At 39.7% G+C, this 16845-nt stretch overlaps 1 protein-coding gene across 3 annotated transcripts in view; it reads right to left on the bottom strand.

The window, feature by feature from the left end:
- Positions 1-16845, bottom strand: part of VEPH1 (ventricular zone expressed PH domain containing 1) — a 177363-nt gene that overhangs the window by 150881 nt on the left and 9637 nt on the right. For 2 of the 3 annotated variants that reach the window (XM_042459676.1, XM_042459677.1), the window contains exons 4-6: positions 9641-9929; positions 5175-5390; positions 884-1058 (exon numbers count right to left, since the gene is read on the bottom strand). In XM_042459676.1, coding sequence (XP_042315610.1) covers positions 884-1058; positions 5175-5390; positions 9641-9778 — 529 coding nt within the window. In that variant the 5' untranslated portion in view covers positions 9779-9929. Of the gene's footprint in view, positions 1-883; positions 1059-5174; positions 5391-9640; positions 9930-14268; positions 14306-16845 lie in introns of those variants that run through there. The other variant, XM_042459675.1, reaches the window with a different exon arrangement.

The raw sequence follows: 16845 nt of genomic DNA on the forward strand, positions 1-16845 counted from the left end.
GAAAGAAAGAAAGAAAGAAAGAAAGAAAGAAAGAAAGAAAGAAAGAAAGAAAGACAGAAAGACAGACAGACATCCCAGGAACCTCTAGAAGATTTGGATCACCCAATCGGAACATCCCCCATTACTCTGCTAAGAATGGAAAAGAAGCATTTTTAGCTAAGTAAAGGAGAAGTCCTGATCTGGCATGGGATAATAACAATCTGAGCATTGAGCTGTGCGATAAGACACAGTCCCAGCCCAGTCTCAGCCTATGCCCAGATTGGGAAAAGACAACTAGTGCAATAATCTCCTAACTGAATGAAGCAGGTGGTAGCATCAACTTTCATATAGAAACTTCATATATCAACTTTCAAAAGCCTACTTCGTTAGTCTACAAAAGCTTTTGGTACCAACCTCTTTCAGTTAGTCTCAAAGGCCCCATACAGACAGGCCAAAATAAAGCTGCTTCGGGTCACTTTGGAAGTATGCTGTTTTAATGATGTATGTGTTCCAAGAGTCCAGAAGCTGAGCCAAAGCTGCGCTCCAGTCCTTAGGACTGGATCATGACTTTGGCGTGGCTTCCGGACTCTTAGGATGCATGCATCATTTAAACAGCATACCTCCAAAGTGACCCAAAGCAGCTTTATTTTGGCCTGTCTGTATGGGGCCAAAGTTACAACAAGATCCCTTTGCATATCATTCTTTTCCTTTTATTTCTACCTCTGGTACTAAAGAAGTAATACCCAGGAACACATCTACTTCATTAACTAAAATATAACTGAATAGATATAGATATATAGATAAAATTATATTGTATATGAATTTATTTAAAATTGCACATATAGAAACTTCATAAATGGCTTGAGTGAACAAATCAAAATGAAACAATTCTAATGGTTCTTACCTTGCAAGACACTTTTTACTATTGTTTCTGTATGCTCAGCCAAGAGCTCCACTTTACTTATTGCAGCAAGGGAAAGATAACTGGACATGTTCCTACACAGTTCTTTGTTACTCCTCTGGAGAAATTTCACTGCCACTGGTACAGCCAACATCATGATGGGAGGACGATTGTAATTCTGTTAGAAAAAACAATGGTACCCCAAAAAGCAACAATTATTAGAAATCATTGTCAGTACTTTTCTAGACTTTTTAAAGGCCTTTCTTATTAATAATATCTCTAAAAATCATCATAAATGTTCATGAAATTGAGAGAAACACAGGATTATCTTGTTAGAATGTTGTTTAGTGTTTATAAATAAGTATGGAGTTTATCACACTAGCGAGATCCTGCAGACAAATGGGATTTAAATGCCATTTTACATGAAGAACACACAGAAATGCCTGAAGTTTATCACACGGCATCACAGTTAAAGTGAAATAACGCGAAGTTAAACTGCAGTTAAAGTGGAGAAAACCGGCAGCTTTTTATTTTCAGAACATCCCGAAAGTAAAAAGTTGCCAGTTTTCTTCACTTTAACTGCGATTTAACTTCGCGTTATTTTGTTTTGGAAGCAATTCAGTGTGATAAACTCCCCAAATTTGCAAGTTTTGTTTAAATTCAAATTTAATTTAAATTGCGTTTAACTCCTGTTTGCCTGCTTAGCTTCCAAGATCAAACAAGGTCAAGTGCTTTCAGAAGATTTTGGCCTTATATGCCGGGTGTAGGTAAAGCTCTATGTTATGCAGTGCCATCTAGCTATGATTGCATACCCTCCAACATTTCATAGATGAAAACTGGAACACATCTGGTCAAGCAGCATTAGAATTACAAAGGAAGACTAGAAAGAGAAACAGCTAAATTTAATTATAATTACAAACTTCAGTCCATTAGCAGGGGCATGAACAGTGATTTAACTGGCACACAATGGCTTAATTGGCACACTACATACATTAATGCAAGAGTCCTTGCTACTGCACATATAACAAAAGGAATCTTCTCAGAGAGAGTCTTGAACCCGGGGAAACTGACCTTTAGTACGCAGATTTATTGCTTTAACATATCAGCACTAACTGGCCACTATAAAGATCTGTATCACTTTAAGTAGCCCTTTGAAAATGTGGGGCAAGGATCATGATTTGCATCTTTCTATATCCTATCACATTCTACCTAATTCCTACAACTGAATAAATATGCTTTATACCTGAGGCCTTAATACCATTCAATACTGCATCTGAAGAATTGAGTTTACATCCATGAAAGCTCATGCAAATTTAAAACCAGTTAATCTTAAAGATTTCTTTCTTTCCCTCCCCTTTTCAGCAATCTATAGAATCACACCGGTCAGTCAGAACCGATCAGGCAGAAAAGAGCTCAAAGAAGAAGATAACCACCTGGCATATAAGGCCAAAATCTTCTAAAAGCACTTGACCTTGTTTGATCTTGGTACTGTATGCTATATTTCAAAAGCAGCAACTGGCACAACCATTTCTGACTATTCCTCGCCTAAGAAAATCCTATAAAAAATTCATGGTTACCATAAGGTGACAGGTGACTTGAAGGCATATTCTCTCTCTCTCTCTCTCTCTCTCTCTCTCTCTCTCTCAAAATAGGCTGAAATCACAAAAAACAGAATCTATGGGCTGGCAGGAAAGAAAGACTCTAAAAGTAGTTCTGAAGTGTGGCATTTGGACAGAGTACCAGGAGATTTTGGCTCCCCAAAAAGCTGTAGACTTTGACTGGTGATCCAGATCTTCTACAATCAGGTGACATTCCCAGTTGACTTAGGAACACTTCAGATGGCAAAATTGACATTCAGGGGCTGTCCTATACAGACACACGCACACAAACACACACGTTAAAATAACAGAAATGTGTAGCATAAACATCCTAGGGAGTATCAAAATCAGCAGTGACCAAAATCAGTGGCTCTTGGTCACGTATCACTTGCATGCCTTTTGAACAAATACAACTGACTTGGTGGTTATAAATACAAGCCTGTGTTTTGACAGAGTTATAATAATAAGAAAAGTAGAGACAATGGGGACTTGTTCTGTTTATTAAAGAAATATATTTTTGGAAATCAACACTCATCTAAGATCCAGCATATTTTTTTTTCATCTTTCATTGTTTAAAATGTTTACTTGGACATGATCCTAGAGTTTTGAAGCAGAAACAAACAAAACCAGGCACACAGACAGTTTTAATTTGCCACTGCACTGATGTGAAACCAGGTCTAAGAGTTCTCTCTTTCTCTAATATCATATTCTTGTTCCCTTTGGATGAAAACAGCCAAGAGTCAAAACAGATTAATGTGATTTTAAAGCAAGACAAGACCTCAGCTCCAAAGTTTAGGGTGACGAAATGGCAACTAGGATGTATCAAGAAACCTCTCAGTATTGTTGAAAGTATGGCAGGATTTAAGTATGTTCAGGAATGGCAGGATGTAAAAAGTGAAAACAAGCTGCAAAGACTGCCCCCAGGCATGGGATGGGCAACTAAATGCCAATAGATACTATTACCAAAGGTGGAAAACCCCTAAATAATGCCTCAATAGATTGTACCTATGGGTACAACATCCTTCCCTCTTAACCTCCTGGTTCAGTCTCGTTCTTTGTCAGTGAAAAGTATCAATCTCCTGACATGCTCATTTGGACATTACATGGACATGCAATGCATTTTGCGTTGTCCTGGGCTCATCTCCTTGCTTTATAATTGACTAAGCCTACAGCCTTTATTCCATGCTTAATGTAAAAGCTAAACTATGTAGCCATGAAAAAAAAAGCCCTGCTACAGATCAGAACCAGCATGGATTTGGGACACTTAAGAACTTCCCCTACAAGCTGCTTTTTATTTCTGCATTCCTTCTCCCCACCATCTCCTTCAATGGGGCAGGGGACAAGAAACAAAAAGAAGATGCAGAATTTTGATTTTTTTAAAAAAAAGCTCAAAGGTTTAAACCAAGGGTGGGATTGCATGAGGGCCGAACACACACACACCAAGAATCCAGCAAAACATGGGCCCCATTCACCATACGAAAATTACCCAGGGTGAACCCGGGTTATTTCCTTAGTGTTCTCACACCCAGAATGGACTTGGTGCACTTTTGGGGAGAGGGGCTACCCAAAAAACCACTTAACCTGGGATATTCGATTCCGTTTTTTCCTGTTTTTTCTTAAAAGATCTGCATCATTGGCAATGTGAATACGCTATTTAATGATTTGGAGTTCTCTGAAAAGATCCTTCCCAAAGATCCTTACCATTTCCCTCAGCCCAGGTGACCAGGCAAGGTCCCCCTTTTCCAGGACCTGTCCTCCATTTCAACCAGAAAAGCCTGTGGTAGGGTTGCCATGAGTCAGAAATAGGATGCACAAACATCCTCCGTTTCCAGGACATGTCCTTCCTTTCAGCCAGGAGGAATTCCAAAATGTCCCCAGTTTATGTTGGGGTTTGTTTTGCCATGGTTGTGTTGTTTCCCTTCATTTCCGACCTATGGCGACCCAACTTTCCCTCAGAGGCTCCTGAGGTGTGTGGGGGAGAAGGAGGATTTTTCTCCCACCACCTCCTCCTCCTCCTCCCTATTTGCCTGGCTCTCCCATCTCTGCGAGGAGTTTTTGTTCCCTGACACATACACATACACACACACACTCACACTCCCAATTTCAATTTTCACCAAAAGTTCCGGAATAAACAACCTCCACTACTCCAAAAAGCCACCTCATAAATATAAATAAGGACATGAAGGGCACTGATGGCTGATTCCCATAGCTCAGGAAGAGGAAGGGAAAGAGATGAGATAGATGCACTTCATTCGATTGACATTTACAAAAAACTGAGAAGGTTTGAATGCATTTGAAAAGGCAGTCCCATTTTAACCCAAAATAATGGTATGTGTGAATAACAACAGGGTTAAAATAACTTGGAGAGATTCAGGAACCCAAAACGTAATGGGAACAACAATCTGGGTACGCATCAGTGCTGCGATCCGAATCTCCTCGGGACAAAAAGTCAGGGTGAATGTGCCCATGGAGAATTGTGACTCCAAAATTGAGAAGGCACAATTCTTCTGTTAAATGTCACCTCCCTGGGTCCTTGTTTTGGAAACAAATAGCATTTTCAGAAACTCACCTCTGCTTTTGTCCCAAGCAGAGGGGCAGTTGTGGCAGTCCAGGGGTGATAGAAAAACCAAGCCTCACAAAGTTTACCATTCATTATTCTGGGCTTTAATACAATACTCATTGCAATGCATTCTTACCTGCAAAATGCAGCTCATAATATCAGATGCAATTTTTGCATGGGGCGTGTCCTCATCTTTTCCTGAAGGTTTCAGATTGTACTCTAAACATGACTCCCAAAGAGCAATAAGAGCTTTCCCATGTTTCTCTATAGACTCTGTCTCTCTGATGGCTGTGGTAATTCGTGTTATACAGATCTCCACAACCGCCTGGTCATTGTCATTAGTTTGGTAGTCCTGGTTGAGACAACACAATTTGTCAAGCTATGTGTTTTTTATTTATTAATTTTTAAAATCATGCCTTTATCCCAATATGGGTTCCATAATGGTTCAAAGCACAGACAAAGAGCCTTATTGTGTAAGAAAAAAAGCAGAAATGGGAGCTAGAGAGTAATGGCTTTCTCCATGCCTTACCACATAATGTTGTAGCGCTTCAGTTCTCTTCCCAGAAGACAGTAGTAAAAAAGTGTCGTTTGTCAAATGAATTTTTCCAGATAGACCAAAGACATTCTTTTACAACCATCTCCTGTGAATTCTCTGAAGAGTTACAGTTCTCCTGTCATCCCATAAGGCATAAAGAAAGCCACTACTCTCCAACTCTGTTTCCACTTTCTATTTTTGTGACTTAAATCTCTAAAATAAAATACAATTACACAACAATTACAATAAAAAGTTTAAAACAAATGAATAAAATATTATTATTATTATTATTATTAGTAGTAGTAGTAGTAGTATTCCGCCTCTCACTGTATTGGATCGAGGCGGGTAACAACAAACAAAAGCAATAAAATCAAACATGAATATCAATAGATAAAAGCATAACAGGACATATTAGATCCTAGTTCCCCAATCTCCCTCCCACCCTAAAATACCATTAAAAACAATTCCCAATAAAATGGTTAATAAAATAGACCAAAATCAAGGTCCGGTGGGTACAGCTAAACAAGTGGAGAGTGAAAATTCTGAGAAGATCAATTTGGGAAGGCCTGCCAGAAGATATCTGTTTTTATTGCCTTCTTAAAGGCATCCAAAGATGTTAGATGGCAGATCTCATCCAACAGGTCATTCCAGATTTTTGGATTTATGGTACCCAACTGTCATCTGAATGAATAAAGTAACATAAATCCCTTCTAGAAATCACATCACTACTAGGTAGTGTTCTCTATTCTCTTTATGCTGCTCCCACAAATTTAGACTCACTGTTGCCATCGAGGAGCCAGAGTGGTGTAGGTCTGAATGTTGGACTATGACTCTGAAAACCAGGGTTTGATTCACCACTCAGCCATACAAACCCATTGAGTGACCATGGACATGTCACACATTCTTAGCCTCAGAAAATTCTGTGATAGATTCACCTTAGGATCACCATAAGTCAGAAACAGCTTGAAGGCACACAACAACAACAAATCGGTGCCCATTTTTCTCTGCGTTCCAAGTACTGGAAGCAAAGAGAACTGAGCATTGTATGCTTGGCAAAAAAATGTTAAGAAATATATTGGGCTATGAACACTTTGCATAGATCTCATCTACTCCATCCTTTTCTTCAACTTTTTCCTTAGCCCTTTCCACTGCTGGAAGGCAGCCATGAGACAGACATTTGCCAAATTGGAATCTATTAGTGAGTCTCCCACTTTCACATTTCTGCTTTATCAGTCTGTCTCTGTTTTGTACCTTTAATAGGCATGTATTTTTGGTACCAAAACCAAATTTATGGACAGATGAGTTATACCCATTTGCATTATTCAACTAACTATCTAGATCAGATCAAAAGCCTCTTCCATCCAATATTCCATCACTAACAGTAGCCAGGTCCCATGAAAAACGTACAAATAAAATAAAATAAAATAAAAAAAAAGAGCATCATGGGAATGGCCATCTCCTGCTGTGGCTGCTTATCCCAGCCCATAATAACCAGGAGAACACTGCTACTGAACATGGCAGTTCTATTTTTTTAAAAAGATATTGAGGTGAATTATCAGAAGTAGACTATTTTCCATACATCTGTATTACTGTTTTAAAAAATCTTCTACTTTTCTGTTCTGCAGCAATGACAACAAGAAACCGATCTCAATCTTCACATAAGGGAAGGACAAGGGAAGATACTTTTCTGTTGCTAATGGATTTGAAATATAATTGCCTGTCATTTACAGCCTTTTGTCCCTCGTCCCCACATGGCCATGAAGTGAAGTGGCTTCTGTCTGCACTGAGATCCCTACAAATCATCTTAACTGACAACAGAAGTAACACCTGAGACAAAATGAATGCCTGTGACAAACATGGTGACTTCACTTCTTCTGTATGATTTTTAACATCTTTGCCCAATGAAGAAGCCAATGAAGCTTCAAAAGCTTCCCAAGAAAAATATCACAGTTTTGTAAATTTTGGATTTTGTTGTATTTTTCTGCAGGGCCAACACAGCAACCTGACTGTACAAACCCAAAAGTACTTCTTCACGTTCTGGTTCTTCTGTGCTTACTAATGCCAGTCAATCAGTAGGGATGATGTCACATTATGGTTTTTATCCACACTATTCATGATTTTATAAAATACTATGGTGCTCCTGTCAGCTTTCTTTGTGAGCCATAGCCCCCACTGCTTTAGAAAGGATATGATCCACACCATCACTGTATCCATTCTTTTCTGTGTAATCTCTGTAATTTCTATTTTTCACTTCTGGGAAGTTGTACAATATGCACATCTACAATTAGAGACTCCATTCACATCTGGAGAAAATTACTTACAACTTGAAGAGTCTGAATTTAAAAATTACTTGAAAATGTGTTCCATGTCAATTATGTATCACTGATGCCCTCTAGTGGGAATTAAATTTGTAAAATGATTTGTTTTAATTTATTAATGTTCTGAAATGCTATTATTTTATATATTATAAAATACAAATACATCTTAATACATTTTCTAAGTGCAGTCACATTTTTTTAAAGATTGGTAAATATTCCAATGCTTATAAATAATAAAGTGAGTAGTAATTCTACACATCAAACAGTGTAACCATACTTTCAGAAATAGTATAAATATTATGTAATTAGCATCAATACAGAAGGTGAGACCTATTTTCACCATGCATCTTACATTTAAATCTTACTTTCCTTTAATTAATTTTATATTGATCATTATCTATATTGCATGTATGTCACTAAAATGGATTTCCAATTATTGGGGGGGAGGACCTTTATCTATTTATTTTGTATCAAATTTCCTATATAAGTACACATACACAATAATAATAATAATAATAATAATAATAATAATAATAATAATAATTTATATTTCCTGCCTCTCCCTGCGGATCGAGGCGGGATTACAACATATGTTGTGTATGTACTGGGGGAACCTTTCTTTATTATTTCCTGCACTTTCAGTAATCTTTCAAGTTGATTCTAGCCACAGAAGGCCAGGAAATTCAAAGACAAGGCTAATGCTTTGACAAGTATGTTCCTGTCTATGTAGTATGTATGTAGTAATAACAACATATAGTACATGTAGTATAATATTACAAATATGCTTGCTTACAACTTGCCCTGCACACATCCTTTGTCCCAAACCAAGAGGAAGACAACAGAATGCCTGGGACCAGCAAAGATACTCCATCTTGTCCTGAGGTCGTTTAACACTCCACAGTTATAGCATTATGATTCCACTTTAACTGCCATGGGAACATCCTAAGGAATCCTGAATTTTTTCCACTCAAGGAAGGCTACTTAAAAATTCTCAGCCAGAGAGCTCTAGTGCTTCATCAAACTACAAATACCAGATTTCCATAGGAAGTTGTCATGGCAGTTAAAATAGAATCATAGTGCTATAATTGTGTAGTGTGAAAGGGGCCCTGGTGCTGCCTTATGAAACATCTGAACTTTACTGTATTCCTAGAGGAGTCTTTCTGTGAATTAACAGAAGGGAAAGTATGGGGACATAAAGGGTAAATTAAGCACAATTTGTGACACTGTAAAATATCATTACTCATCATGGAGCACAGCTGTTAAAGGATCATTATTCCTACCCTCCAGCTTCCTGCCTTTACAGAACTTGAGCTGATCTTAACTCTGATCTTAAACCAGAAGTTCATTATTATTGTTGTTTATGATACAACAGTTTTAACTGGCATTATGGATAGGTGGGGTGGGATGCCTTCCAAGTTGCCCCTCCACCCAGGAAAGATTATAACTATCTTTCTTTCTCAGGGAAGCATAATTCAGTCTACCATGTACCATCTTACATTTTTCTTTCCACATTAAAGGCATCTTACCTCTCCCTACCACCCTCCTGTTTCAGGTGCTAGGTGTCTTGTACCTTATTTCCCTAATGATTAAGAAATTGCAAGGTAAGGCTAAAATTCTGTGTCAACGTACTTGCATGTAATAACACATGTATTTGCTTATTCTACACCTGTTGGAGATACTCTGCTTTTCTAATCCATTGCAAGCATTTGAAATCATGCACACAACAAAAGTATTAAATGTTATACTCACTGGAGATGAACTAATGATTTTTATCTGTTCAAGAGCCTCTGACAGACATCCTTCTATTTCAGAATCATCTAAGGAGAAAAGGTCTCCTGCACGCGAAAGGTCCTTTTGTCCCAAAACAAGCCCAAAGAGATGATGCATAACTGATTGTTCTGCCAGCCAGAAAAAGATTTCAGTGTACCAGTGTGCTTTTAGTCAAAGTTAGTGACACATAAATCCATAATCCAAAAGGTGTCCCTCTTTTATATATGGGAATGTTTTTTGCACATATACAATGCTCTTCCACCATAATCTGAGGAAAAGAAATGAAGAAATTAAAATCACCACATCTTGTTGTTGCAAATTCTATAGTTTGTGAGCTTAGCAATTCGTTCCCTAGGTAAGATCACATGGCACTGTTAGATGTCTTCATGGTTTTAGGTGAAAGCTTCTTTATTTTTTCCCTGTGTTTAGAGTGTTTTGTTTTTATATAATCTCTGTGATTATATAATACTATATAACTACTATATACTACTTTCCAAGGGTGTACGGATACCATTACTTGAGTTTCAGGATAGCCACAACTTTAATTCATAATATAAGGATCATAAATCAATCATAAATCAGTCATAAATCAATCATAATTCCATCATAAATCAATCAGAATGCAGCAACAAATCAATCTTAACATTGTCATAAATCAACCACAGGTTGTACCTCACCCAATCAGTGTGATTAAGCCCTACTGGGCAGTGAAATGAATCTCAAATCAAGTGCCTATGATTTATGAACACTCATATGAAATATGCAGACCTTCAACACAATATTGTAAAGCAAATGTATCTCTAATAGGCTAATAGGGCACTTCGAATGTACAAATTGCTGGTAAAAGGCGAAGCCAGAAGAACATTTCACAACAGAACCACAGAGTCACCTTAAGTCAGTTATGGGTACCATATCAGGATATTATATTTCAAAATCCATTAGATGATTTTTACATATCCCTCACCTAAACATGAAAAAAAAATCCTAAACCATATTTGAAATCAACATAAGTAAAACATTCATGAACTAATGAAACCATTACAGACCTTAATTAGATATTTTAGTGTTATAACAGAGGGAATTACAGTGGTGATGCTGAATCTCCAGTAACATGTAAAATCTGTTCTTGAAGAATATGAAGAAAAACAGGGGCAGGGGAAGGTAATGAAAATAGCCCACTTGGTCTTTGGCCCAGTTTCTACACCTCAGGGCAGTGATGGTGAACCTTTTTAGGTCACCGTGCCAAGGGTGGAGATTCCACACTCTGGGGGCAGGGGCCCATGCCAGAGGCAGGGCTTCCACCCTCCGAGGGCGGGGCTTTCCCCACGCCCTTTCCTGGCCACCAGCTGTCTCTGAGAGACAGCTGGAAGGCGGGAGAAATAGGGGGAGGGGTGACAGGGGTGTGCCTGCTCCTCCTGCCCTTCCCTTGGCCTCCAGCTGTCTCTCAGAGACAGCTGGGAACCAGTAAGGGCCCGTGGGGGGCAGGAGCAAAGGGTCCGCAGGCCCTGCTCCTGTCCCCGGGGCTTCCCCAGGCCGGGGGTGTCCTCCAAATGACACCTCCGGCCTGGCGAAGCCCCGCGGGCAGGAGGAGGAGGAAGCCAGCTTCTCCCCCCACCCTTTCCATGGGCCATTTCTACTTCCCTCCTCGCCTTCCCAAACCCATGGCAGCACAGCCGTGGGTCAGGGAGGGCAAGAAGGGAAGGAGAAGCTGGCATGGACCATTTCTCCTTCCCTCCTCACCTTCCCAAACCCATGGCAGTGCAGCTGTGGGTCTGGGAGGGCGAGAAGGAAAGGAGAAGCTGGCACGAGCCGTTTCTCCTTCCCAAACCCATTGCAGCACAGCCGTGGGTCTGGGAGGGTGAGAAGGGAAGGAGAAACTGGCACGGGCCATTTCTCCTTTCCAAACCCATTGCAGCGCAGCTGTGGGTCTGGGAGGGCAAGCGGGGGAGAGGGAAGCCGAGGAAGAGGAGGCTGGGCACGGATCCCAGTCTCCTCCTCCTCGGCCTGCCTTCGCTCCATGCGAAAGGGCTCCATGGAGCCCTTTCGCGCGGAGCGAAGTGAAGCCCAGGAGGAGGTAGCTGGGCACGTGTCCCAGCCCCCTCCTCTTCGGCCCTTTCCTCCGCGCAAAAGGGCTCCATGGAGCCCTTTCGTGCGGAGGAAAGGGAAGCCGGGAGGGAAGAGGGCTGGGAGGAGGAACCAGACGCGCGCGCCTCTCTCCTTCTCCCAGGTATCAGTTTCTGGCTTCCCGCTGTCTCAGAGAGACAGCAGGAGGCCTGAAAATGGCAGGGAGGAGGCGGAACGGGCACGCGCACATTCCAACTTCTCCCTCGCCCCATGCCTGGCGAAATGGTGTCGCGTGCCATCCATGGCACGTGTGCAATAGGTTCGCCATCACGGCCTCAGGATGTATTAAAAGATTTAAATCACTGTCTATATTCAGAGATCTTTTGTCAAGGTACAAACAATTAAAACAACATAAAATAGTTATAAAAATAGTTTAAAACCAATGATTTTGCTTTTAAAAACAACATAAAAGTGATATAAAACAATTTAAAACCAATAATGGTAGATTTTGATATAAAGATGTCAGATCATGTATTCTGAGAACTAATTCACATTTTTTTTCTCGCCTTTCTCACTGAACATGCTGATATACAACTAGATAAAAGCACAATGTATCTTATTTCATTATCATGTTTCACTTTCATTCTACTAATGAAAATCAACCTGTTTCCCTTTCTGTTCATGTGGAAGCATAACATAATTTTTAAAACATGTGTATTTTAAAATACTTGTGCACTGCAGATACTGTGACTTTTTGTTAATGGTACACAGCTGTAATTGTACAAATGTATATGCATTTTGACATGTAGGTAGTATGAACATGTCGTCTCCTACACACATTTCTCTGTCAGTGCTTTTCAGTATTTGTATGTAATCACTCCTTCTAAGGTCAAAAGGCACAATCAGATATCTATTCCAGATCAATCCCCCCAAGAACATTTTAACTGACTAACCTGAAATGTCAGTCTGAGGTTCAGTTGCAACGCTGTGAGAGAGTAAAATAGTTTGCCCTGAACCACTTTCTTTCATTACAGTGATTCTGATTTCATGCCATTAATTGCCAATACAAAATATTTAAAAACCACATAGAGCATGATACATCATAGTGACAAGAGATGTAGCTGTCTACAAGAACATGGGCAGCAGATGGACAACTGTCAACCTAAAACTGCTAAAAAATAATATCAAAGAGTTCTCTTTTACATCTCCATTGTAATAAACATAGCCTAGGAATAATACCTGACCAAGGTGATTAATCAAAGCCATATTGACACATTAAGTTCTCTGTCTGATGCAACAAAAACAAAATACATCCCCTCCCAATATTATACACTGGGAATCAATGAGGTTCAAAACAGATGCACTTTTTGGAATGGCTAATTTTGCAATAGAAAGTAACCTCACACAAGAATATACAAATGCAAACCAATGTTTTACCTGATCATGACTCCACGACATTCACAGATGGATTTTTTTTTTGTCTGCTTTTTGACAGCTAGCAAATGGTGTTAGTTTGAGACTCAGGACTGACGCGCAGCATTGCCTGTTTGTTGCAACAGTCCAACATCCAAGGGAACAACAAGTGGAAAGTTATGGAATCTACTGTTAATGCAGTGAACCTGAAGCTGTTAATTACAGGGCCAGGGATAAGGAATTTGTGGAATGCAGACTAAAGCAGCCTAAAAGTTACCAAGGACTTTGTCAGGTGACCAGAAAGAGCCTAAAAGCACAGTGGCCTTATCTCTGAATGAAAGCCTCTGTTCCCAGGACAAAAATACCAAAAAAATAAAAAAGCTTCTTCAACTTGAGAGCCCAGTGGTTTTAGTGAATAAAAGAGAGCTCTCTGTCTGTGGAAAACTATCCTCTCCTGGGAAGAAACCCCAGTGAGTTTGCAATTAAAATATTTATTTATTTATTTATTTATGGTTCTTTAAAAGAGAGTAAATGAATTTAACTACTATAAAGAAGACATTCTTCCTCCAAAGAATAAAACAGCTCATGAATACAAAGTGGGACCCAAGTTGCCTATAGGCTTCTGGAACTGTTTATCATCATAAAACACCTTGTAGTATCTTTGTGCATTTGAATAAGAACATTTCCTCATGATGTATATTTGGGTAATTTTATTTCCACTTAATTGAGGATTGCTAGTTTTTGCTTCTGGTACTTACTGACATAGCCATGTTAGTCAGGAAAATGCAAAGGTATCTTGTAGCACCTTTGAGACTAACTGAAAAAAAGAAGCTGGTAGCATGAACTTTCATAGGCTTGGGCCAGCTTCCTCAGATGTCCACTTCAGGCATCTGAGGAAGTAGGCTCAAGTCTATGAAAGCTCATGCTGCCAGCTTCTTTCTTTCAGTTAGTCTCAAAGGTGCTGCTTGTAGTTAACAGCCTTCAAGTTGATCCTGACTCATGGCAACCCTGTGGATAAGACATCTCCAAGATTCTCTATCCTCTACTTATTTCCTGTAAATTCATACCAGTTATCTCCCCCCCCCCCTAGAGTCTATTGATCTAGTGTGTGGACTGCCTTTCTTTCTCACCATTATCGTCTTTCCTAATGACTCGTGCCTTCTCATGATGTGGTCGGATTAGGAGAGCCTCTACTTGATCATCTTGGCTTCCAGGGAGATTTCAGGCTTGATCTGTTCAAGGTCTTTTTGGCTGTCTACAGTATCCTCAGCACTCTTCTCCAGCACCACATCTCAACAGAACGGATTTTCTTCTTATCTGCTTTCTTCACAGTCCCACTCTCACATCCATATATGGGTATGAGGAATACAATGTCTTCTGCAATTCTTACTTCAGTGTGCAGTTGTATATCTTTATTCTGTAAGATCTTTTCAAGTTCTTTCATTGCTGTCCTTCCCATTCCTAGTCTCCTTCTGATTTCTTGATTGCAGTCTACTTCCTGATTGATGTTTGATCCAAGATATTCTTTAACTATTTCAATTTCCTCATTGTCTAAGTTGAATTATGTAGGTTCCCCGTGTTCATTATTTTTGTTTTCTTTATATTCAACATTAAGCCAGCCTTTGTACTTTCTTTTTTGACCTCCCATCATGTTCCCAGTCCAATCATGTTCCCAGTCCATGATGATTTCCACTGTAGAATGGTGTCATTCACATATCTCAGATTGTTGATATTCCTTTCTCCTATCTTTCCTCCTCTTCTTTCTGAATCTAAGCCTGTTCTTCATATGATATTTTCTGCATACAAGTTGAACAAATAGGGTGTTAGAATGCAGCCTTGCCTGACCCCTCTGCCAATTGGGAACCATTTTATTTCTCCATATCCTAAACACAAGTGGCCTCTTGTGCCAAGTACAAATTTCTGATCAGGACTTCATCTTTGGTATTAAAGAGGCACCATATTTTTTGAAATCAAAAGTCAGAAATCCTCAGAAGGTTCCAATGTCAAAAGGGATCTTATAGCACTCAAAGGGTCTATGTAATAGCAAAAATAAAGTTTAGGGGTCATGGGGCAGGGAATATGGAGGAGCTACAAGAACAAATGGAAAGCAACTTTTTGTTTCCTTCTGTGGTTGACTGTAGATACGGCTAGTACAAAGTACTAGTGCTTGGTTTGAAGATGCCTAAAACTGGAAACCTTCCCATGCCCATATTCTCCAAAAGTTATTTGCCACCCCCACCCCCCCCATGAATGGTTGGCAGAGAGGAGGACGAGGAGGATGAGGAGGGGGTGAGGAAGAGGAGGTAGAGGGGCTTCCAGCAGCCATTGCGACCAGAAGTCCCACCTCTTCTTCCGGCTGGTGGCCTCCCTGACCGCAAAGGCCGCTGGGACTTGTAGGCAGCCGGAAGTCCCGCCCCTTCCTGGCCTCCCAAACAATCAGGGAGGCCGCCGGGCGGGACTTTCGGCCGCAGTGTGGGTTGCAGCCCAACAAAGGTTGGGAACCACTGAACTAGATGATCTACTTCTTTGGCTACTTTTATTTTAAAATCAGATTTTTTTGGCATTCTGCACAAATGTATCTATCTATTTTACATCCCATTTCCCCCCCTACAGAAATGGGACTGAAGGCAGTTTACAAAAATGGAAGCAATGCAGATGAAAACAAGTACAGATTAAAAACACATAAACAGCATCAGTAACAGAATACAATGTAACAATAATATTAAAGCATTTAAAATGCTCATGTCTGTTGATTCTGTGCTTCCTGTGCAAGGATAGGGAAGCAAAAAATTCTGGTGGCAGTGAATTCTGCTCCAGGCAATCAGCTGAAAAAAGTAAAGGTGAGGCATGAAATTAACTTTGATACCAAAGGCTGTTTCTTCAGACTCCACCGTCCTCACAATATATAACCTGCCTTACTGCAAAACAGAAACCACTTCCTTTTGCTAACTGAACATTAGAAAACAATTGTGTTTTCGTGGTTTATGCATATCTGAATTGCATTACTTCCTGCTTCCCTTATTTTATTTTATGTTATTTTTTGCCTTAAGCAGAAAACATCTATTTCCATCATATTGCAAAACTTGCTTTTCAACTATTCATTTATTAGGTTTCTTTACTGACAAAAGGTAGTAAGAGCCACTTCTCTGCTGCTGCTCTCACTACCATGATTTTTACACAAGGAGCAAACTAAGATACCAAAGGGTAATAATGCACAATGTCCTCTCTCATAATTCATACTCTCCATTTATTCCACTAATGGTCAGTATATTAGGGCTTAAACAGAATGGAATAAATGTAGTATCCCTAAAATAGTCTTGCTTATCCAATTTTTTTCAGGAGGGGTACAAACTTCTGGAGAATATGGTGTTGTGATTTGAGTGCTGGAGCACAGCTCTAGAGACCAGTGTTGAATCTCTGCTTGGCCATGAAACTACTGGGTCATATTCTTTCAACTTGAGAAAGGCAAACCCTCTGAACAAGTATTTTTTGTACTTGCATTCAGCTTGCAGCTGTGAAATGAGTGAGTCTGAGCATAGTGCTTGGCATGAATCCACATCTCCTGTCATTTCACAGAACCTCACATATAGGTGCATACTACACTACTTGTATTCCAAATCTTATATATATATAAATATAGATATAAATATATATATACACACACACACACACACACACACACACACACACACACACCTCCAAAACAC

This window comes from Sceloporus undulatus, chromosome 3 (genome assembly GCF_019175285.1).
Source record: "Sceloporus undulatus isolate JIND9_A2432 ecotype Alabama chromosome 3, SceUnd_v1.1, whole genome shotgun sequence".
In the NCBI taxonomy this organism is placed as follows: Eukaryota; Metazoa; Chordata; class Lepidosauria; order Squamata; family Phrynosomatidae; genus Sceloporus; species Sceloporus undulatus.